The 24,128-nt window shown below is 31.8% G+C and overlaps 2 protein-coding genes across 5 annotated transcripts in view; both read right to left on the bottom strand.

Annotated features, from left to right (window-relative positions):
• LOC142317248 (invertebrate-type lysozyme 3-like) overlaps positions 1-14,252 on the bottom strand; it is a 28,170-nt gene extending 13,918 nt beyond the window's left edge. Inside the window, exon 1 of the mRNA XM_075353651.1 lies at positions 14,094-14,252. Within this exon, the coding sequence (XP_075209766.1) occupies positions 14,094-14,154 (61 nt within the window). The 5' untranslated portion in view covers positions 14,155-14,252. The remainder of the gene's footprint in view (positions 1-14,093) is intronic.
• An 8,743-nt stretch (positions 14,253-22,995) lies between these two features.
• jar (Myosin heavy chain 95F jaguar) overlaps positions 22,996-24,128 on the bottom strand; it is a 355,723-nt gene continuing 354,590 nt past the window's right edge. For 2 of the 4 annotated variants that reach the window (XM_075353646.1, XM_075353647.1), the window contains exon 26: positions 23,003-23,709. In XM_075353646.1, the coding sequence (XP_075209761.1) occupies positions 23,558-23,709 (152 nt within the window). In that variant the 3' untranslated portion in view covers positions 23,003-23,557. Of the gene's footprint in view, positions 23,710-24,128 lie in introns of all 4 variants that reach the window. The other 2 variants (XM_075353648.1, XM_075353645.1) reach the window with 2 other exon arrangements.

Raw genomic sequence — 24,128 nt, 5'->3', positions numbered from 1 at the left:
AAATTTTGTATGTCCATCCAGCCCTCTGCGGTTGACAAAGCCGCTTGGCTCGGTCTTCTAGCTGCGGTCGTGATTTACCACGAACAAACAGGAGACAATCATCGGCGAAAGCCTGGGCTGTGATCCCTTCCCGGAATGTTAGACCCAAAAATCCGTCAAATACCAGGTTCCACAGCAAGGGAGCGAGAACGGAGTCCTGCGGGTTTCCCCTGGTGACGACTTTTCCACAACTAGGTGCGCATCCTTGAACAGAGCCATGCGATCAGACAAGTAATCGCGGCGGCCCAACTCATAGAGGACAGAACTTTAATACAAGGAAGGAAATGTCGCCAATATGACAATAAAAATTTTCAAAACATATTTACAGTCGGCGCTTTCCACCTCAACAAGAGCATTTAAGATGCAATCCTCGGTGCCAACCCCTTTCATGAAGCTATGTTGGCCTCGACTTAGGAAACAGTTCACATCGATGCTTTCCCAGAGCCGTTCCACAACCAGCTTTTCAAGTAATTTGCCGATTACCGGCAAGAGGCTGATGGGTCGATAACTGCTGACCTCACTCGAATTCTTTCCTGATTTTAAGAGCACCTTTACCAAAGCCACCTTCCAACAAGTCGGAAAGCAACTCCAGCTAAGGGACCCCGAGAACAGTCTGGCAATCGGCTCTCTTATGACAGGCAGCGATGATAGAAAATATCCGGGTTAAGTTGCTCAATCCCCGGTGCCTTGCTCAGTGCCATTCGAAAAACCATTCGGTCTATATCTACGGGATCTACTGCCCGTACGCCAGGGAAGGGTGTAGCCCCTGTTCTAACGCCGACCTCTGCTTCACTCTCCGGAGCATCTGGAAACAGATTATCCAGCAACGCCTGATAAGTTGCCACAGATGTTAAAGTGTGGTCACGACCACCAAAGCCGCATCAAACTCTGGACAGCACGTGCAATGGCTTTGGTCGGTAAAATGACTTCGCGAGCTGCCAGGGATTGCACGGCAACTAACGCATGGAGTCTTGCCCAAACTTGAGTTTGGCTTCCTTGATGGCATGAACGTATTCATTACGGGCGCGCTGGTAGATACGCAGACCCTCAGCGTGCACGTCATCAACGATAATCTCCCATAAACGGCGACGCTGGTATCTTCTCCTAGCGTACCCAACTCTTGCGCGTAGCACATCATGGTTACAGGACCACCACTTTTTCCCGGGTTTCTGCCTGCGTTTAACAGACGGCTCCCCGAAAGCAGCGGTCATGACGGCTCCAAGCACTCTCCGATCAGCGGACTGGCTACTACCTAAGGGTCCGTCCATTGGCCGAGGCGGCCGTAGGACTCTATCGCAGCCAGTCTTGATGGCCCGGCCGAATTGTTCAGCCACCTCCTCCAATTCCACCCCCCCCCCCCGTGCCCCATGCGCCATTCCAACTCCTGTAAGACAGCCACACACTTCGCCGCAGCCTGTGCTAATCCAGGCCCCTTTGGTTATAGCGACCCGAATCTGGCCTCTTGGACCACCACCGTAAGCGATCTCATAGGTTATTAGTCTATGATCACTCACAATGGCCTCGGGCCAGATAGTCCAACTACATGCACACCTAAGCAGTTCGCCCGTCGCCAAGGTGACGTCGATGTAACTTTCTCCCCAGTTCAGAAGAGAAAGTCGGCGGTTATTCTGCCTCATTAAGCAAGTAAAGGTCCCTGGCTTTAACGAACTGTGCGAGACCAGCTCCTCTGGGGTCAGTGAGTGGTGAACCCCAGGCGGAAGACTTAGCGTTAGCTTCCAGAGCAACCAGTACTCTGATGCCCGGGAGACCGTCCAGAATCCGTCCCAACTTCGGGAACAAGTCATCGATAATCCATCCACGCTGGAAGTATCTCGACACCTGCACGACATCGAGCGTATCCCTAGTGACTCGCACAACGGTGAACCGCTTGTCAGAAAACTGGGTCATCCAGAAGGCACCGAACGATGCCTTCACGGTACAGGAGCCGTGTACGGCTCCTGGACCAATAGGACCTCGAGGTCGTACTCCTCAAGGATCCTCATGGCTTCATTGGTGGCTGCCCGGGAATGATGCAGCTTTAACTGCCCCAGGCGCAAGCGTTCAAAAACGTGACGACCGTCCTCGAAAGCTTCCCCCAATTCAGGCGTCACCGTACGCCGTATTGTTCACGATCTTCGCCTGGGCTATGTCATGCAATCTGCATCGTTTGCCCCCAACCCGGTGTCGGGGCCTTGGTGAAAGGCATCAAAGCCTTTCACCAAGGCACAGGGAGCGCACTTTGCAGGTGCGGTCTTATTAGGCAATTAAATGGCCTGTGTAACACAGGGCACAATGACCACACACCTCCGACTGTGCTCTACAGCGGAGAGAGAGACTTGTGCCCAAAGCCTTGGCATTTGAGGCACCGGTGTACTTCTGTATGGTCGAGAACCCTGCAAGAGGTCCACCCAAGGGTCAGCCGACCACAGGCCACCAAGACCTACCGGATCTTTGGCAAGGTCTCAATTATCCAGTGGCTCTTTGGGGCCTCTTTCCGCCCCAGCTGCTGGACCACCCTGGTCCCCTTGAGAAAGTCCTCAAAAGCCACATCCAATACAGGTGTTTGGCTGTGTGTAGCCCTGAGGATTTCGGGCTCCTCTACCTTCGCTGTCCTTGGCAAATCGTAGACCAATATTTGTGGCCTCCATTCGGCCAGCAATTGAGCCTTCAGCTCGTTCTTCCTAAGAACGTCGGCCTCCAACAGCCGGTTCGCCTGCTGCTCATTAACTACCTCCAAGGCTACTCCATGGTCCCTTGTTTTTGTGACCCGGGAAATCTGGAACCTTTCCTTTCGCGGGTCCAGGACCTTCTTCAGGGTCAGCTCTGTCATCGCAGACAAAGCTCCCGGTCCAGGTGTCACAGGAACCATCTTGACAGTGGCCCGCTTAATTTTGATAGCCAGCGCCTGGACCTGCGGCGGGGTACTAGCCCGCTTAGGCCCCGGCGCGGCTTTTACTGCAGCGAAGGAGACAGGCTTTTTTACCTTCTCCTGCACCCGTTTCAAAGAAGTGTGGGTCTCGCCAAGGACCCTCTCCGTCTCCAGTTTTAAGTCCTTAACTCCTTCCACCACCTTGCTCGACAGTCGAAAAACTACTGAATCAAGGGCTCGGTTTGCATCCTGAAGGTTTTCATTTTTCAACGCCAGTTCAGCAACAATCAAGGAACATTCAGAAAGGTACCAGTCGACCAGCTGTCTAAACTCAACCGAATTCCCTGACTCCTTTTTTGAGGATATTTTGCCTCATGCGGGCAGCATACTCTCGATCCGCCATATCCCTTCGGATCCCGAGCTAGACCCCTTCACCTGAGACTTCGCCCCGGAGTCCTTCGGGATAGAGCCGACCACCGCACCGCTGTACTCCACCATCCTCGTCTTCGCAAGGAGCTGCCTCTCAGCCTTGGTTCGCTCTCCACTGCCTTTCTCTCCCTGCACGGTTCCGACCGAAATCTTTCCCGGACAGCTCGATGCAGAGGTTTTGGCCAGATGTTTTGTGAAATTCGCCGGCGCACAAGAGGGTATGGCCTCCCCTCTCTTGGAGACCTCCGTGACCTCCTTAACAGAGATTCTTCTCGGCAGGAAGGGGTCACCGGTAACTAACAAAATCCTCGAGGCCCATACGCCCATAACTATGAATTATGTAACCCTAAATGTAGAAAATTAAAAATTTTAATCTATTCTTATGTTTATATTTATGAGTATGCTATATTTGATAAAAAGAACAGTCACTTATTCTTAACTAATAACAATACACATCTCTACCATACCAGACACTGGAACTGTTATCGGGTAACTTAACACAATACTTTGGCTTATGAGAAGGGCCTTATTATGCTACCATCACCAATTTTAATAAATTACTGAATGGTTTAAAAACTCTTCCCACCAAATTGTTAAAAATACAATTAAGAGATTTTATTTTATTGAAACAATATTACTCTGTCGATGAATTTTTAAACAATACTAATAAAAATGTTTAAAAAAGTCTGAATTTTCTGCATTCTATTCAACATGTATACAAATAATTTTATTAACGCTTTATAAATTGCAAATTTATTTTATAGTTATTATTTCTTTATATTTAGAATCTTCATATGTTTACTTTAATATTATTTCATGCGATTATAAATAAACAAATAAATATTTTATTCTGATCAATACATAGTAACTCATTAAATAGATCATGTTATTATAAGATAAATTATAAAATAAAAAATAGATGTGATTAAAGTTGGTATTAATTAATTAAATATGAATATAAACATATTATGAAATAATATGTAAATAAGGATTCCGGGCTAAAAGATACCTAACAGCTTATGTTAAGAGAACCAGTTAATATAATTTAATTATATCTTTTAATAAACACAGCAACTCACCAAGTTTTAATGTAGGTTACTCAAGTTCAGTCTGCGTACCTTTTGTATTGGGCAGACGTCTAGATGATAATCTAACTCTTACCAGGTGGTTAGGAGCATCTACGGCATTGATAGACCAACAGCTTCAATAATTCTCTGTTTTAAATCATCCAAATTTGGAACTTTTCTTTGGTACACACAACTTTTAATAAATCTCCAAGAAAAAAGTCCAAAGAAAAAATATTTGGAGAATTAGGTGGCCATGCAGTTAGTCCTTCTTATCCGATCCAACATCCGGGGAAAGTGTACCATCTTGTTGGAAAGTGAAGCCTACAGGAATCTGAGGAACAATGGGTTCCATGAAAAAAAAGGACCCATTTGGTCAGTTTGCAAAAAAAAAAAACGCCTTTTTTGTAGTCCTCGCCAGACATTGACTTACGGTGTGCCCCTTTCATTTTCGATTACTGTAAGGGGGTTTTCAATACCCCAAATTCGACAATTATGAAAGGTTGTCTCATCACTAAAGAACGTATCAAGTTACGTTTTCGACTCGGTGTATTATTTTCTGCAGCAAACTGATACCGTAGGCGACGATCATTTGTTTTTTGAATGTGATGAAGTAGTTGTAACTTGTACGTTCACAAACGGAGCCCATTTATTAACAATGTTGTGAATAGTGGAATTAGGAATATGCAGTTTGTAACTAGCCCACCTAATTGACTTTCCAGATTGGGCAGTGAATGCATCGCGTACACGATCCACAGTCTCGTCACAAACTGAAACTTTCGGATGATTTTCAAAAGTTAAAAGCTCGTGAATCCAAGCTTCCAGTTTCTCTTAAAGTCGTTCCCACTGACAAACAGACTTGGACATAGGAGGATCAATAATCTAGTCAGTTCGTACACGCCGTTGAACACGTGTAACTGATTGAAATTCCGTTAACCAATGTACGGACTGAATCTTCTGTTCTGGGGTTCACATCTCGACTGGTATTGTGATTCAGCTTGCCTGCCCATTTGTATTCCGCTGACCTTGAAAATATATATCATATAATATATGACTAAGCCTACATTTAAGAGATTACGACGATTGGTTTTCTAAATATAAGCCAATACGTTTGAATACCTTTAGTCCCGACATTCGTTTCATTAAATGTAAAACATAATTATTGAACAATATTTGAGCACGCATTTATGTACACGTTGAACGGGATAAATAAAATTGAAAATTAAAAAAAATGTAATTAGTATTATTTAAAAATTCTTCAAGGTTTTTTTGCAAAATAACATTTTCTAATTGTATTTTAAATAAATTGATAGAAAGATTTTTCTAATGTTTTGATAATTTATAAAAAAAAGGCAATAAAAGCATAAGACCCTTTCTTGTATGCCGAAGTAAAGTTTATTATGTTTAGTTATACGAACAAGGGTGCACTGGGCCGTAACGCCGTTCCGGTACTAATTTTGGGAGAAATAAAAAATTGTCCTTTTACGTAAAATTTGAAATTTGTTTTAACTTAAGTTCAGATCTATGTTTTATTTTAACACTATTATCATATTTCTTAATGAAAGATTTTATCACTTCCTTAAATGGTGTGTGACGATGGACGCATCTGTTTCAGTTTGTTAAGTTTTTATAACTATGGACATGTGGGCGCATCAAAATTGAACTATTTCAATGAATAAAATTGAACGATAATATTTCAACCATTTAATGTTAAATTGTTCAAATGTTCATGTATTAAACGATTTTGTAGATATTAGAATTACTTGGTTTGATTCCTTTCCTCAATTCACTTTTATTTTAATTGATATGTTATTAGCAAACTATAAGATAAATAATGTAACCTAAATTATAAAAATCAGACCACACGAAAATGCTTTTTTCTTACTTTTTTTTTCTTTTCAACGTTTGGGTTGGTAGAAGTGTGTATTGTTATTTTTACTTTCCCGTCTAGATAGCGCTATAGCTCTAAAAGGGAAAGTATTGTAATCGGTCCAATTTGGGCATAAGCGGTTTTCACCGTTCTTGACATTTTGACGCCTAAGGAAACCCAAAAAACGGGATTAAAATATTCTGGATATTAATTTTCGTGTGTATGTGTCTGTGTTCAGTATTGGCCTTTAAATCACTTTATATCTTCAGAACTACTGGGCCAATTTTAACCAAACTTGGTCAGATTACTTCTATATATGGGGCATTGATGCCATAAAATTTTCAACTTAAAAGGTCAACGGAGGGTCAGAGGCTGTAGAGTAAGGTTACTCTTAGTATCTCGAAATTTCGCCTAATTAAGGTCATATTTTTCTTAGGCCCATTTGTTAACAATTAAAAAATACAATATTTGCAAAATATTGTATAATGAATACAGTCCACTCTATCATGAAAGTTCTATTTTTCCCTGTGGGAAATTACCTTTTCTATCGTCCTCTTGGACCGGGAAATTTTAAATCCCACAGGTTTGCCAATCAAAGTATTTTTTACACCTTAAATATTAATTATTCTATTTTATTTAGTTAATATTTCAAAGGTTGGTAGCTCTGACTTACAGCTGTTGTGTCGACCACTATATTGTGACGTCACTGGTGAGCGGTAGAATTAAAGAAATGAATAATATTTAAAGTGTAAAATAGTAACTCGGTCTGGCTGGGTCTCGAACTCGATCGCCCGATCAACCAGTTACGTGGTGTGTTAAGCCTCGCGGCTACACCAGTGTGCCGGTCGTACAAGCGAAATTTGTTTGTTTTATGTAAGTTGTGAAATTACATTAGTTTAGTTAGTGCCGACCGTTGCCGCTAGTACATCCACACCCGCGCGAATAAATACGGTATGCGCGTGCGCTTTAGTTAGAATCATTGAATTAAATAACGAAAAAATATTGTATTTAAGTAAAATGATAAATATTTTAAATTAAGTTGTGAGTGTAAGCCGTGCATCAGAAACAACCCACAGTTGTAGGACTTTTCCGGAATGCGGCTTTAGCCACATGACGGGAATTTACAATTGTATTGTCAGCTTTTTTTTAAGAGTAAGTGATCATTTATTTTTACAAAGATTGCATACTTATTAATAAAAACAACAGGGATAAGTTCAAATATTTAATTCTCTAAATATTGGTAATACATAACTAATATTTATCGGCGCCAGACAATAATGTGTTTTTGAATCTTGAAAACTGGTTTGACTTTTTGAGGAAGCTTCAGAGATGATACTGTACTTGAGATGAGAATAAATGTAAGCATAATAAATAATTCATATTGGTGACAAACTTGAAGTTTTATTCTACACAAAACAAAACACTGTTTGATTATCCTACGAGAACTTTATATTTAATCAAACACCCAGAAATTTTGCTTTTTGGGTAACAGAAATACTATTGTTATCATTAATGGAAATTTTATCTAAGCGATCAGTTTTGTTACTTCTACCTTAAAAGCGCAATGCAACAGTTTATCCATTTTTTAAGTTAGATGGCTGGGTTAGGTTTTAAGGCTGATTACTAATGAATAAGAAAAGAAAGAGAATATGAGCACTTCCCTACAGCATTCTGCATTTTACATTTTATGTACGTATTTTTATCAAAAATGAAATTTCAACTACTTAAGGTTGGTAAGGTATGATTTTAACCATTTGTAAATAGCTACTCTAATACCATAGCTACTATGTTTTTCCATCACTAATAAATATGGAAGTAAATTGAATGTTTTAATGAGATCGCAAAAAAAATGGAACCTTTTGTTATCTAAGCAATTTAAAACGTTTTCAAAAACTGAGAAGTGGCTATGCTAGTATACAATTTTTCCTTAAACCTTGCTGAAAGCTTGTGTTTAATATGTTACACATTTTAAAAAATGTTGAAATGAAAGTTGACTTTTTATAATTTCTTCAAATACTTTAAACAATATGGACAATAATGAAATCTGCCTATTATTTTCTAAGTTAAGTGCCATACCTTTTGAAGGAGGGACTAACAACAGAAGTCTTAATACATCGGGAAGTACTCCATGGAAGAAAGGTTCATTAATTAAATTTATAAGACCTTAATAAGAACATGTACAATTTTTTTTTTTAAATACTGGCAAGAGTTTCATCAGTACCCATTAAATATCTACTTTATACTTATATTTTAAATAATTATTATGAAGTTTATTCATATCTATAGTTTTTATTTTACAATCAATTGTTTATTTTGTAAAGCTCAATATTTTATCATGGTTTCCCTTGATCTGTCCAGGGAATTCCTAGGGCAGTTACTTTTTTTTATCTGAAAAGTAGTACGTATTACCCATTCTTGACGTGGTCTATGTAATATATTATTAAGTATTGATCAGAATAAAATAATTTATTTATTTATTAGATAAGATAATGGATGAGTATGTAAAACATCTGGGTTGTAAAACTAAAAATCGATAAGTAGCCATTTCCTAAAAAAAAAACATTTTCTTAACAGAAAAAATCCAATTTAAATTGAAAAAAACAAAAAAATCTGTCCTAAACAAAAAAATAAAGAAGTAAAGAGTAAAGAATTATCGTATTCCTTACAAACTTTTTTTTAATGTATTTTTATATATTAACTTTTGATATATTAGCTTTTGTTTATTTTAGATTTTTTATAAAACAGAAATATTGTGATAATCTTTTGAATCTTCTTAACTAAATTTATACAATCTGGCAATGTAAATTTTAAAATGAGTTGAAAATGCAATCGATTCAAGACCAGAAATTTGAAGCATTTGATTATCAAGTCTGCAATATGGAATTTTTTCTGTATAATAATAAACTTGTTGTTTTTTATTATAATCTTAGAAATGAAATTTGCTTTTGCTGAAGTGAAACCTTTCATATTTAACTGAACAATCTATCGACAGTTGTCTGCAGTCATATTTTATCTATGTTTTCAATACCTCTGTTACATAATACTAGAGAAATTAGAAAGAATTTTAATATTTGGAAGCTCCTAGGACTGTTTCCTGTTGGAACATGTACACCATTTCAAAAGTCTAATCATATGAAATGTGGTTTTAGTTTCAAGTTTACTACAGAACAATATTCAAACATTGATAAATTACTTTGCATTTCTCAAGCTGGCTACACTTTAGCCGAGTTTCAGAGGTAATATAACTAAAACTGATCTTTCTTTAAGTGAGAATAATTGATGAACCATTTGTTTTATATAATTTCTTTAAAAATTCATTATTTCTAATATACTACCTCATAAATGTATTTTATTATATGATTATGTAATTTCTTTAATTTTACTTTTCTAAATATAGAATGATATTCTGTTTAATAATTTAGTGTCAAACAATACTGTGTAATATGTGAAATTTAGTGTTAGTTTATAGAAAGTGTGCTTTAAATAAATACGTATTGTATTTTAAGAGGAAATAGTTTTTGTTTGGTGGATACTTCAATATTTGTGCAACCATTTCACAATAGTAGAAAACTTTGAAGATTCTATAGGCCAAGAATGCAGTGGGCTTGATAGCATTTCACACCCTCACCATGAACCTAACAGTCACCTGTACACCCACTGAACAAAAATAATAAAAAAGAAATCAACAATAAGGAAAAGGAAATATAAGAAAAAAAATTGAACTCAAAAAAAAGACTGAAGTAAATAAATCTTTTATTCCGATCATTACACAGCAATGTATTACATAGATCACATCAGACAGGGGCAGGTTAATCCACAGTTAAAAAAATAATGTGAAATGATGTTAAGTGAAATATATAAAATGCTTAATGTTAAAAGAAATTACTACACAATAAATAATAATTCAGGTGATAATGAAAATTATTTGAGCACATATTTATATTCATGTAGAATGGGATGCAGACAGCTTATGTTTGTTTTTTGTTTACTACAATTTTAGACTTTATTGAGTGATAAATATTATTTCTGTAAAAGAGAACTTTTAATTTTTATTTTTAATAAAGTGTTGGAAACATTTTTGAAATGTTCAATAATTGATAAAAAATGGTAATGGAAGCATAATGTGGTCCTTTCTTACAAGCCAAGATATTGTGTTTTGAGTTATACAAAAACAGTTCTCTTGTCTGATTTGATAGAGATGGATATTTTTACATTTTATAATAAGTATCAATTCATTTAAAAATTGTACATTAATCAATGTTAAAACATACATAAATTAACATTTTTTACTTACTAAACCTCAGTTAGTACATGATTTATATATATATGAGTGCTAAACAATGATCTGGCAACTCAGTTTTGAAGGTTCGTTCTGAATTTTGAGAGAGCCCCAAGAGAACAAACATTCTTCAATATCTTGGGGAAAATATTTCTCCAACTTAGAGAACAGATACATTATGCATTAAAGGAGCTGTGCATTATTACATAACAGAAAGCTCCAGTAAACTTAATTTATATGTAAAGGCGCTGTTGGACAACACATATGCTGTAAGGTGGATTTAAAGAGAAGAGTATTATTACCTCATTCTCCTGATCTTACCTCAGTTGATTTTTATTTATAAAGTCATATAAAAGTATTACTTTATTCAAGGTCTCTCTTTTTCTGTTTAGCCTCTGGAACTGCTGTAAGGTATTACTTCAGAGGATGATATGTACGTATGAAAATGAAGTCTTGTACAGTCTCAGGTCGACTATTCCTAATCCACCGGGTTGTTCTAGTGGTTAAACTCATTGCAAATCAGCTGATTTTGAAGTCTTTACAAGACTATACTTCATTTACATTCATCTTTTGTTCTCTGAAGTAATAAAGTGGTTTTGGAGGATAAACAGAAAGAGAGAGAGTGAGAGAGAGAGAGGGGTTCACTATTCCTGAGATTTATGGTTAATTGAAACCCAACAACCAAAGAAGACTGGTATCCACGATCTTGTATTCAATCCTTTAACTACCTTTACTAGAATTTGAACCTTAGAACTCTTGACTTCGAAATCAGCTGATTTGCAATGATGAGTTCACCACTAAACAACCTGGTGGGTTTTATTCAAGGTCTACTAATTGGTGAAAAAACACTATGCCAACGTATTTCTGACGCCTGTGAAATCATTCAAAATCTTATGGTATGATAATTATGTTAAACCACTAGTAAATTCATATTTATTGATTTATTGTCCCTTTTTAGAGCAATCAAACAAAGCTCCTTAATAAAACACTAAGCTTCTCATCATTATTAAATAATATTTATTACTTACGCTTAATACTTACCATTGCTTTTATTTAATATTTACTTATGCTTAATATTTATTATGCTTAAATATATATATATATATATATATATATATATATATATATATATATATATATATATTTAGACTTCTGACTTTTTAGGCCTCCCTAAACAGTCAGAATGAGTTTTCAAAATTCAAAAATGAGTTTTAACATCATTGTTTGGTGCCAGTCAAATAATTAGTTATTTATTTGTACTGGTTTTTAGAAAATTAAACATGTTAAATTATCCATCTGTATGAATGTGAAATCTTTACTGAAAAGTACAATCAGTTATTCTTGGAATAATAACAATATCCACCACCCCTTCTATCCAACCAGACAATTACATGAACTGTTTTATTTAACTCAACACAATTCTGCCTTAAAATGTTTCCATTGACATTTTAATAAATTACCGAATCATTTAAAAATTTTTTATCAATTTACATAAAATAAGATTCTCTTTTATAGAAATAATATTAGTTTACAGATGAACTTTTCTGAATTTTTAAATAATACTAACTAAAAAATTAAAAAAAATCTGTGTATTTTGCATTTTGTTCAACTATAAATAAATAAATTCTAAAGTATTTTTTCATTAACACCCTTGTGAATTATGAACTATTTTATGGTTATTTTTTATATTTAATATATCTTAACATTATTTCATGAGTTTGTATTTCAAATTATTAATATCGATGAAATGGTTACTTTATAATTACTATTTTACCTTAACATTGTTTCAAGAATTTATATTTTAATTTATTAATATGTACTTTAATCATATTCCAACCAAACTGCACTTAGAGAAAAAAAAATGTTACCTGGACTTTTATAAGTAGAAATGGTAAAGGGACTTATACTAAACAAAAAAAAATAATTGCGTGAACGCATTTATTTTGGTGGTGGAGGGGTGATTTGGAGGGTTGAAAAAAACATTCCAATACTTTAGTTGTAGATCATGCAAAAATCTACAACTTTTGTAGAGGTCACTTTTTAACATAACCTCAAAGTTTCCGAGAAAAATCTTTTCTTTCTTTTTCGTTTTTTATTCTTAATTTCCGCAAAAATAATTTAATTTTGACTAAACTTGGTGAAAGTATACCTTTCCGTGTCTTAAATAACCACAAATTTTTTTGATGGCAACTTTCGCCGGAAATCGTAATAGCACCATTTATCACCTACTTTCAACCTCCCAAATTAACCCTCGATCACCACCTCTCACACATTTATTTTTTTTTACGTTTATTAGAAGCCCCTTTACCATTTCCACTTATAGAAGTGCTAGTAACAATTTTTCCCTCTCTTAGTTATTTCGATCTGTTTATCACATCTAATTTTAACTTTATAATTAAATCGTTTTTCTTTTGTAATACTACTCTGATGCTTTACTACGGGTTTTCTCGAACCATTAACGAAAATCTTTAGTTCCTTTTTACCGAATTTTCGAAGAAAAGGGCGGTATTAGTTTCAGTCACATGGTTTGATTTGAGGGGGGGTTAAATTAAATTTTCTTTACGTTTTGAGATATAAGGATTACGAAAATACCATTCATTTAAAATGTAATTTCCTTAAATATATATATACATATATTTAGGCCTACGTATTAGTGGTTCAAAAATCTCCAAAACTGTTCGATCAATTTCACTAAAATTTAGATGTACTGTAGTTGTACTGGTGATAATTTGTTGAAGATGAGTTTTTTTTAGAACCATCGTTAGGTATTGCTTCAGAGTATGAGATGAGTGACAATTTGTAGCGTGTGAAAATACCATGCCTGACCGGGAATCGAACGCAGAACATCTTCGTGAAAGGCCAAGACGCTACCACTCGCGCCACGGAGGCTGGCTGTTGATGATCGGTTGAGTAATAGATCGTTCTTGAGTAACGACCAATTTAAGTTCAACAACAAACATAACCTCCAGTTGGGGATTATGTTGATGTAATTTTTCATACGTGGTGTATTTTTCATACGTGCTTATGCAACGAGTCACAATTGTAACTGAATTGAGTGTTGATGCTTGTGTGTATTATCTATCTGCTCATTTGTAGTCCGTCGCACTGTGAAAATCAGTGCATTTCTAACTGCGAAATAGAGCATTGGAAGATTTTTTTTATCCATGGAGTAGCATATGTGGGCATTTTTTATGAGATCTATATAATTATAATTATGTACGGATCGGAATAAAATTTAATTTTTATTTTTTAGGTACCAAATTTTTTTTACTTTTTTATAACAGAATTTTTAAATATTTAAAGATTTTTATTTTATTCTTTTTTATTAAGGAATACAGTTTTTACATTGATTTAAATTTAAAATAAATTTTTTTAAATCATTCAGTTCTTCATATTCATATTCACTTCACAACTTCATATTCATCCATTACGAAAATTAAGAAAAATGTTTTATTCCAATTTATACCCTTTTATGTAAATAATTTTTAAATAATTTATTGTTTATTTCTTAAGAATGCAATTATATAAAATGTGACTACATACCATTACTGACTGACGGTTCAGTAAAGAATCCGAAGATAAGAATTATCGCTAGAGAACGCATTTTTGTTATCAACGTTACGTTAACAAGCGAAATGAATGGAAAATCTTCTGCAGTCGTTTTTATTGGGGATTATGAGGACGCCATTGTATTTCAAATTATGTACTTAAATAATTAATGAATATGATCATTATTTTAAATTGTACGCATATCTGCGAGTATTTGTATTAATTTGTTTTTTTTCTATAATGAACTGTAAAAGAAAATAATGATCTACAGTAGATATTTATGTCTTTAAATCTTGTGTTTACGATCAAAGCTGATTTAAAGAGATTTATTTTTTTTATTTGTTGTATATAATCTAAGTTTCGTCATAACTAAGAGTTTCATATTAGCTTATACTAGAAACATAAACAAAAAACATAAGGTCGTTACATAAGCAATCATATTATGTTTGCGCGCACACATATACATACACACACACACATACATCTCTTTTTGTAATTGTCTCATAAAACATAAAACTGTTAAAATGATTTATGTTCTCCATTAAGACTGAATACTTATAAAGATTTGTCAAACAATTGATTTGAATCAATGTTTATATTAATAATGAGTTAGGCATGTTTGAAATATCTACTGTACAAATGAACCACGTTTATAAATGGCTCAGAATGAAAAATTTGGAGGAGCAATGTGTGGCAAATAATACGGTACACATCATAGAATTACATGTATATTAACTGTTTACTATGACTTATTCCTTCTAGAAAAAATAAATTTATCAGTAATATGGTTTAGTTAATATCCTTTATTAATGATATCATAATTGATGTAGTGATTACAATTATTATTTTTACTATGGAGTAACTTAAATAAAAAAAATCAGTTTCATTCTAGCTTTCATGCAACTACCATCGAGTCTGATGTTTGCATTATTCCCAATTTTTCTGATACAGACATTGTTGTGCTTCATATATAGTTTTTTGTTTATTGTTAGTAATTTATATAAAAATACCTTGCACTTATATAAATCACCCTTACAATTTTGTTTTATGTTAAGTTAATGCTCAACTAGATTAAAAAAATCATATAAACAACTTTTAATGCTCACTAGATTAAAAAAATCATATTAACTCTACTTTGGGTACAAAATAGAAGATCAGGACGTCTTGAGCCCTCCATATCCGCTTAATATTCATGTGATTGACTTTACTAAATAAAATTACACAAACAGATAAAAATAACTGGTTAAGCGGGATCCTGTGTGACAAATGCCTTTTGCTGTTCATATGGTATCTAAATTGCCAAAGAGCCTAACTAAGGACCACTTGATACACTGATATTTTTGTATCACAAAAATCAAAGGCATCACAAGTAAATTCAAGAAATCTTTTGCATATTCTAGATTTTCTTCATCCATAAGACCTATTCCACACAATGAAGAGTTACCTGTTCCATTTCTCTCAGAAGGCTTCAGCTTAGCAGTAAGCATCTCACTGTAACGTGCACTGTTTATTATCGTGCCCCTTTCCTTGTAATGTTCCAGTACTGGGCCTTGTGAGTCCCAAAAAATAGTAAGCATCAGTTTTCCTGCAGACAGTTGGGTCTTGAACTTTTTTTTGCAGGGCAAATTTGGATGTTTCCATACCATACTCTACCGTTTACTCTCCGGCTCGTAATGATGGATCTATGTTTTGTCACCAGTGATGATTCTGTCAAAGAAGATGTCCTGTTCGTTACTACAGTGATCCAAATGCCACTTCAATAGTTACTCGTCTGTCTGAGAAAACCATGTCACGTGCATGCTCAATGTATTCCTCATTTGTGGCGGTAAACGATCGTCCAGCTCCTTCATTGTGCGTAACACTTGTGCAACCGATTTTGAATTTTTCAATCCATTCGTAGACACTCCGTTATGGCAAAACACTGTTCCCGTACTGCACCGAAAGTCTTCGATGAATTTTGGCCTCTGATACACCTTCTGACCACAAAAAACAGATCACTGAACTCTTCTTTGGTGCAAGAAAGCGGAGCAGCCATGGTTAAAGGTAGGGCAGCGATAATGGAACTAACCTAGCAACATCAAACCTGCACAGACATAACAACAATTAAACCACGCATGCATCATCTATGGAACACGACAGTACTACCAACTTAAACAAGAATATAACTAAATTGCGGATAATAATTGACTTACCCTCGTACTATTTACTACTATACCTTAATACTTATTTACTACTATACTTTAATACTATGTTTACCAGGATGAATGTGGTAAAAATAAAAAAATAAAATATTTGTGGATCACAGACACATCAGATAATGAAAAATTCAGACTTCAAGAGGAGTTTCAATGAACCTCAGAAAGCAGGCACAGGTATCATTTCAAAATATTGTTAAATCATTCCTGGGCAAAAACAAGGGTGAGAACTACACGTTCTCATTGGTGAATGAACTTCTTAAAACTGGGATGAATAGTCTCTAAAAAAATACTCATATCAGCATTCATATAGCATTCACATTGGCCTTTTTTCACCTAACCTTGGTGGAGTAAAGGATCACAGCGAATGCTTTCTTCAGAATATATTAATAATAGAAACACACTACTAGGAGAAATGGAAGGCCATACATGCTTTTCAACTACTGCTGGAAACTGAAAAAGAAACTGTATTCAGCTTCTGTTTCCAGAAGCTGAATACAAAAGAAAAAAAGATATTAGGTAAAATAATATTATACAATAATAATTTAAAAAATAAAAATCAGGCTCTCTTTAAACCCTGTGTTATTAAAAACACTGTCCTCCACTGAATTTGCAGATTTGAATCAGTGCAAAAAATACCATAGTACATCTTATTGAATGCATGTAACAGAAAAATACATTTTTTTTAACCAGTGTGATTTAACAAGATGATTTTATATTAAGATAATAATTTTATCAACCAATTTATTTACCATAATTTTATTAAAAATACTGTGAGTAAATATTCAGAAGAAATAAACCAAAACATTATTGTTTCCAACAAACAGAATTAGGTACTTGGAGGTTACTGTACTCCTAAACATTTTATACCGGTATTTTATCACATATACATTTTCTGATAACATGAACAATGAAACGTCAATTAACATCTTGTTGAATTCATGTAATTCAACATATGCTAGTTTATAATATGAGGGTGTGTTAAAAATGACCTATATTCCCTTCATAACACATCTTAAAAGTTGTCGTACAATCTACTGCTGCGCTTGCATGTTTACAGTACGACTGTAGTGATATGTGCAAAATTTGATCCTAACTGCATCTCTTACCTTCCAGTTATTATTTTATAAACATGTCCGCTTCGCTAGCAGTTTTCATCAAGGAGGAACAACGAGCAGCGATCTGATTTCTCTGGTCGGAGGGTGTGATAGCAGCTAAAATTCATCGTAGACTTTTATAACAATACAAGGACAGCGCTCCATCATGTAAAAGTACTTTTTCAAGAATCAAGATGTTCAAAAATAGCCAGATGAGTGTGATACATGAAGACTGAGCAGGGACCCGTCAATCTCCACCACAGATGATAAGATTTCAGCAAGCTTGAGAGATGGTTCTGACAAATAGGTAAGCTATCATTAATGAGGCAGTATCTTCTTTGAACATCAGTCATGGTTCTGCCCATTAAATTATCCACTACGAGCTTGGCTTCCATAAAGTCTGTGCAGGATGGGTACCAAGACAGCTTACTGCAGAATACAAGCTCAAATGTGTTGACACATCTGCCAAGACATCAAGAAGTTGAATTTTGAGGTAATGGAACATCTTCCCATAGTCCAGATTTTTCTGCCTCCACTTTCATCTCTTTGGGCTGCTCAAGGATACTTTGTGAGGTCATTGATTTTTCACAGACTTAAGATGTGTAGGAAGCGGTGCAAAAGTGACTTCACGACCAACTGAAAACATTTTTCTTAGAAGGAATACACAAACTCGTAGACCACCGGGCCGAATGTATTGACAAGGAAGGCAACTATGTAGAAAAATGGTGAACATGATGAACCCCTACTTTTGTGTAAATAAACTGACATTTTTGACTCTTGTCCTTGTATCAACTATTTTCTGTTATGATTTTTTTTAAAAAGATTTTCTCTTACTGAATACCAGCCAATAAATGGATGTAATTGTGAAATTTTCCACTCGAATCAAGTTGAAAATATGATGACAAAAAAGGAACTGGTTTAACACAAAAAATTAAATCCTAATAATCAGGAAACCAATTTACATTTTATTACTGAATACTGTGTACTTTAAATAAACAACTATAAGGCACATAAACTAAATTTTAATGAAATAATTAAATTGAAATCAGTGCAAAAAAATAAATTTCATTAAATAATATGAAAATTATAATTTTTCTTTGTACAAATATAATAAATTTTATAAATTAATGCAACACTTATTAAATCGAAAAGAAAAAAATATAAATTAATAGAAAATGTATTCCTATTTAAACATTTACCTTTCAACGAATGTATTTTATGTATATATTATAATATATCTAAGCTATAATATTAACCAAAATTTATCATTAAAGTAATAAATTTTTAAACTTAACACAAGAAATAGTCTCAAATACAATAATAACATAAAAATATTTACTATCACAAAAAGTGTATATAATTTAAAGATACAAAATCTTAATAAAAACCAACAGTAGAACAATTACAACAATGCCAATAAATTTATCAAACAATATTTTATTATTTATCTAAAGGATAAAAATAATTTTTATTTTTATTTCTTAGAATAAGTCACAGATCCGGCTGTGGGAAATAATTAATAATAAATTTGAAAGTATATTTAAAAATAATATAAATATATATATGAAAAATATAAATGATTCAATTATTACTTTATTAACTAACACTTATTTCATCAAGATCATAACTACATTACCAGATATGTCCTTAGTTTCATTTGGTATCAATTATTCCACTAACACATTCACTGCAGCTCATACTATTAGTCTGATTAAAGCAGCTTGCTGTTATTATAAAGTATTCCAGTCAATCCACACAAATTTATTATACTTCTGATTATCATTGTTGCCATTGTTTAAAAGAGAATAAAATATTAAAATAATGATTATTACGTGCAACATGTTTTGAATGATTTTCATTTAGATTACTTACTATACCAAACACGTATAATTTTTCAAGTGTTTAATATTTAATTTTTAAATTTCTGTGCATTAATTTTTATAATCTTAAAAAAATCACTCTAAAATAATCTATTTTATTTTTACTTTTTTAATATTCAGTCATATTAATAAATAAACGAATGCTTCACCAACTATATTAGATCTACACGTGGTGATCTTGTTAACATTTTAGATATTTGGTAACAAAAGATAATAATTACTTTGAGATCCCTGCACCATAATAAAAAAATTCTGATGAATATATAGATATATAAACTGACAAAAAGCAGCAGTGAAAGTATTTAAGTTGCAGCAATTTCTTGATACATAATAAAAAAAGACAACTGGAAATATAGTCAAAAGAAAGAATTATGTATAAATATCACACAAAATTACATAACTTTTGGTTTGATTCTATGTATCTACTACAATTATTTTTTAACTTTAATAAACATATATAATACTTAACATAAGTTGAATGTATTTTCATGCTGTGTTTACAAAATAAAATATTTAAACTTTCAAAAAGCATTCATTAACTTTCAAATAGAAATAAATGAAAAATACTGCTTAATATAAATGATTAAGAAGTTTTTAAGAGAATTAATTAAAAGTTAAATTTATGTAACAAGCAAATACCTTAATTCTATTTATTTCTTTAACAATTGATACATAAATATGATTAACAGTTTGTAAGAGAATTAATTAAAAGATAAATTTATGTAACAAATAAATACCTTAATTCTATTTATTTCATTAACAATTTATCTTTAGCAGGCACTTAATAATTTTTTCAATATGTAAAGATAATGCATGTAAAATAAAATGAAAGATTTAAATATCTTCACTTTTTCTAGTACATTTCAGTAAATTTTTAGATTATAACTTTAAGTTGGGACACACAATCCATTCAAATATCTTAGAATGATTTGTTTTAACAGAATACAATAAATCTATATTATTATTTTATGTAGTAGAAGCATGATATCAGATGAAACGAGAAATTATGTAATTATTATTACTAATTTACTGAACAGCTATCCTTAACTCAAATTCTCATTGTTAGAAAGCTGCCATATTTTTTTTTATAAATAGATCTCCAAATCTAACACTGATGTAACAGTCAGATGCAGAAAATAATTAACAATAATGAAAAGTTCATACAATTAACTTAACCATACACTCAATGAATATGAAAATTTTTGAAATTATCATTAATTACCAATATAGTTATAAATAGAAAACGGTTCAGCTTTTATATACCTTTGCTTGAAACTAAAATTTCTGTCTCTTATCTCTATCATATTTCTTTATTATGTTCTAACTTAGTATTTATTTCAATTAATTATTAATAAAAATAAATATAATATAAAATTTTTATTAATAAAAATATATATAAACGTTTTTATATAAGATTAATAATTATTTTAAGTTACAGGTTGAGAAATACTCTGTGTATCTATTGTAAATTAATTGTTTTTTTGTCATGATTTTTGTAATGAATTTATGACATAAATGTAATAAACTTAGACATATCTTAAATGGCATCTTATTTCAATCAATTGATGCTTTTAAAAATAAATAAAACTAAAAACAACATAATGAATGTTTTTAAATAAAATTTCTTAAGTAATAAATAATTTCTATATCAAAAATACTAAATCTTAATTGGTCCACCTATTATTATTTAGATTATTTATAGCTCATTATAAATAGTTATAACAATAATATAAATAAAGTAATAAATAAAAACAAGTTTCTAAATGAATGAATTTTTATGATTAAAGTTATCTTAACGTAACATTAACATAGTGTAATAACTTACTTATTTTCTGTTAGTTTCAACAATAAGAATCACAGTAATAAAAATTGGTTTAAATATAAATATAATTCTTCAAGTTTTTTATTAATGCTAAAATTAACAGAGGAAAAGTAATTAAAACTGGGAGTTTGATATTTTTTAATGTTAAATCTATTGATTAATTTATTATTATTTGTGATAAGGAAATATTTTCCTAACAATCTATTTTCAATAACAATCTACTTTACAAAATTCAATCATTTGTTACTACTTTAGACTAGCCAATAATTGTTCCTGACAATATGAATACTAATAGGATTCATTAGTCCTTATAACATTATAGAAAACAACTAGGGAAATCCTAACAACTTAAAAAGTTAATATTATCTTGAAAATAAAGACATTAAAAAATAAATTGTCATATATTTTGTAATGTAAATCAAAAAAATATTTGTGGGTGATCTATCTCTTAATTCAATAATGCTGATTTTTAATCAGTCTTTAAAAATGGAATGCATTTTAAAAAAAAAATTAACAGAAAGTGTTGTTAACAAATGGAAAGACAACAGAAAAGAAATTATGTCCCTTAATTTTAAAGGTTTTGTATAAAATATTAGAAAAAGACAATCTCAAAGATAATTACTGTTTTTCAGAGTAAATGTACAAAATGATTTGTTTATTGATCACATTTTATGTGTGTGTATATAATATTTTAGAACAATCTTGCTGTATTTTCTATATACATTAGTTAACATAACCTGCTCGTAATAAATACCTCATTTACTCATTAAAAATAAATTCTTAGATAAGTTAAATATATTTATTTCTTTTATGTATATACAACAATAAATATTTATTTTATACATACATGTCTATTTATTTTTAAATATTATCATTGAAATACACAACTGCTTATATCTAAGGTTGTAGTAACATAAAAAAATTATATTTAAAAAAATAAAATGTTTATTAAATATGTTTAATACATTTTACATTATCATCACCATTCAGTTCAACTAATTTTTAATAAAATAATCTAAAAAAAAAGAACACTAATATAAGATTGATAATAAATGTAATTTTGCTTGCAATTGTGGTGTTCATATAAGTGAAGAATGCATAATAAAATTGCTTAAAAATCTAAAATATAGTGTGGTGAGATAATGTTAATTTAAAAAATAAATTGTTATAATAAATTTAATGTAAATATAAATAAATATATGTGTATAGGTGCGCATACGCTCACGCATATGTAGATAGGTGTTGATGTTGCCAAGTAACAATTAATTATTAATCTCACATGATATAATATTTTTATCGAGGTTAATTCTAACCATTCTTTGAAGTTAAATTTAAATAAATAAGTGAAGTTATTCACTTAAAAAAAATTTAGTGGAAGTTTCATTTACCACTATTATTTTAATACTTAATTTACAATTCTTATTCAAATAATACAAATAGTTCACTGAAATGAATAAAAAAAAGTTCATGTCTACAGAGAACCTCTTCTTGTTTTCAATAAAATAAAAGGTGAACATTTTTAATCTGAAAAAGGGTAGGGAATACTAAAACCTAATGTGACCCTGATTACATGCTTACAGAATCTATATGCATAGTAGAGAGATTACATGCTTAGAAGAAAATTAATAATAATTGGTAATTTAAATGAATTTTGTAATAGAAAATTGTAAATAAAAGATTTCAATAATAAAAAGGAGTAAAAAAGTACCGGTGTATATATATTCCATAAAGGGCAACTCTAACTTCAAAGTTAGTTGGAAAAGAAAATATTAAAAAAAAAATTATATTGCCTCATTAATACTGTTTGATTAATATCCTTTAAAATATTAAAAAAAAATTAAGATAAAAAAACACATTAGATAATAATCTAAAAATATATTACTATTGTTCGGTAAATATGTAACTTACTAAGATGGTAAATGATTAAACCTAAATCATCTATTTATTAAAAAAGAGAACTAATTAAAACATTATTGCTGTAGATAAACAGCAAAAATTCATGTTTAATATAAATTAAAAAAATATATATATATAATACTTGGAATAACAAGAGAATGGTTATTTAACCATAAGAAACAGGAGAAATGGAAAATATAAAAAATAATGAAACTACTGATTAATACAGATAAAGACAAAACATATTTTTGTATAAATAATTACCTATATTCTTTTTTTCCAAGTTTCTTATCATGAAAAAAATTGTTGTCACTCATCACAGTAATTTAATTTGAAAAAATACTTAACAGAAATAGTGAATATATAAATTAATTGAAAGCAAGTAAAGATAATTATAAACGTAAATAAGTATGTTATTCATATTTCATTTGAAAATTGTATGAAAATATTATTGCACATTATTATTACATTGCAGGCCAGTTAAACTAATTTATATCCATATAATTATGTAATAACTACAAACTAAAGTATTATAATAAATCACAAATATGTTTATCTGCGATGGATATTATTTAGCACGGTCTATAGCACGTATATATGGCTTCCCTCCATGTCTCTCCCATTCTCTATTAAATTCATGTTCTAATATTTCAGCACCTCTTTTCCTTGTCAATCCGGTTTCATCCAGACTTAGTTCACACATCTGCATATCATCTAGGCCTGTTTAAAAATAAATATATATATATATATATATTTATGAAAAACATAAAATAATACAAATTAAATAATTAAATTTCCAAAAAGAAAAACAAGATGATTATTATATCTACACAATTATCCTTCATCGCCAAATGACTTCCAACAGAAAATATGTGTATGCATAATGTAACATAATTCTCAAAGACTTTCCTTCTTTTCTATAACCAAATAAAGAGTGACCCATAGGAATGAGGAAGTTCTATAGAGAAAACTGAAAACACCTTGTTTCATTAATTTTATTTATATTATTTTTAAGAATAAAATATGCCATTTACAAACTACCTTATAACCATTAAATGTTAAAAAAATTATATACCTCAAATGTCTACCTATTCAAGTACGTATAACTTGAAGTCTCTTGAAGAAGAAGTTTCATAAAA

Source organism: Lycorma delicatula, chromosome 1 (genome assembly GCF_047948215.1).
Source record: "Lycorma delicatula isolate Av1 chromosome 1, ASM4794821v1, whole genome shotgun sequence".
In the NCBI taxonomy this organism is placed as follows: domain Eukaryota; kingdom Metazoa; phylum Arthropoda; class Insecta; order Hemiptera; family Fulgoridae; genus Lycorma; species Lycorma delicatula.
Note: the sequence above shows the minus strand (reverse complement) of the source record. Positions and strands in the feature narration are given on the sequence as shown.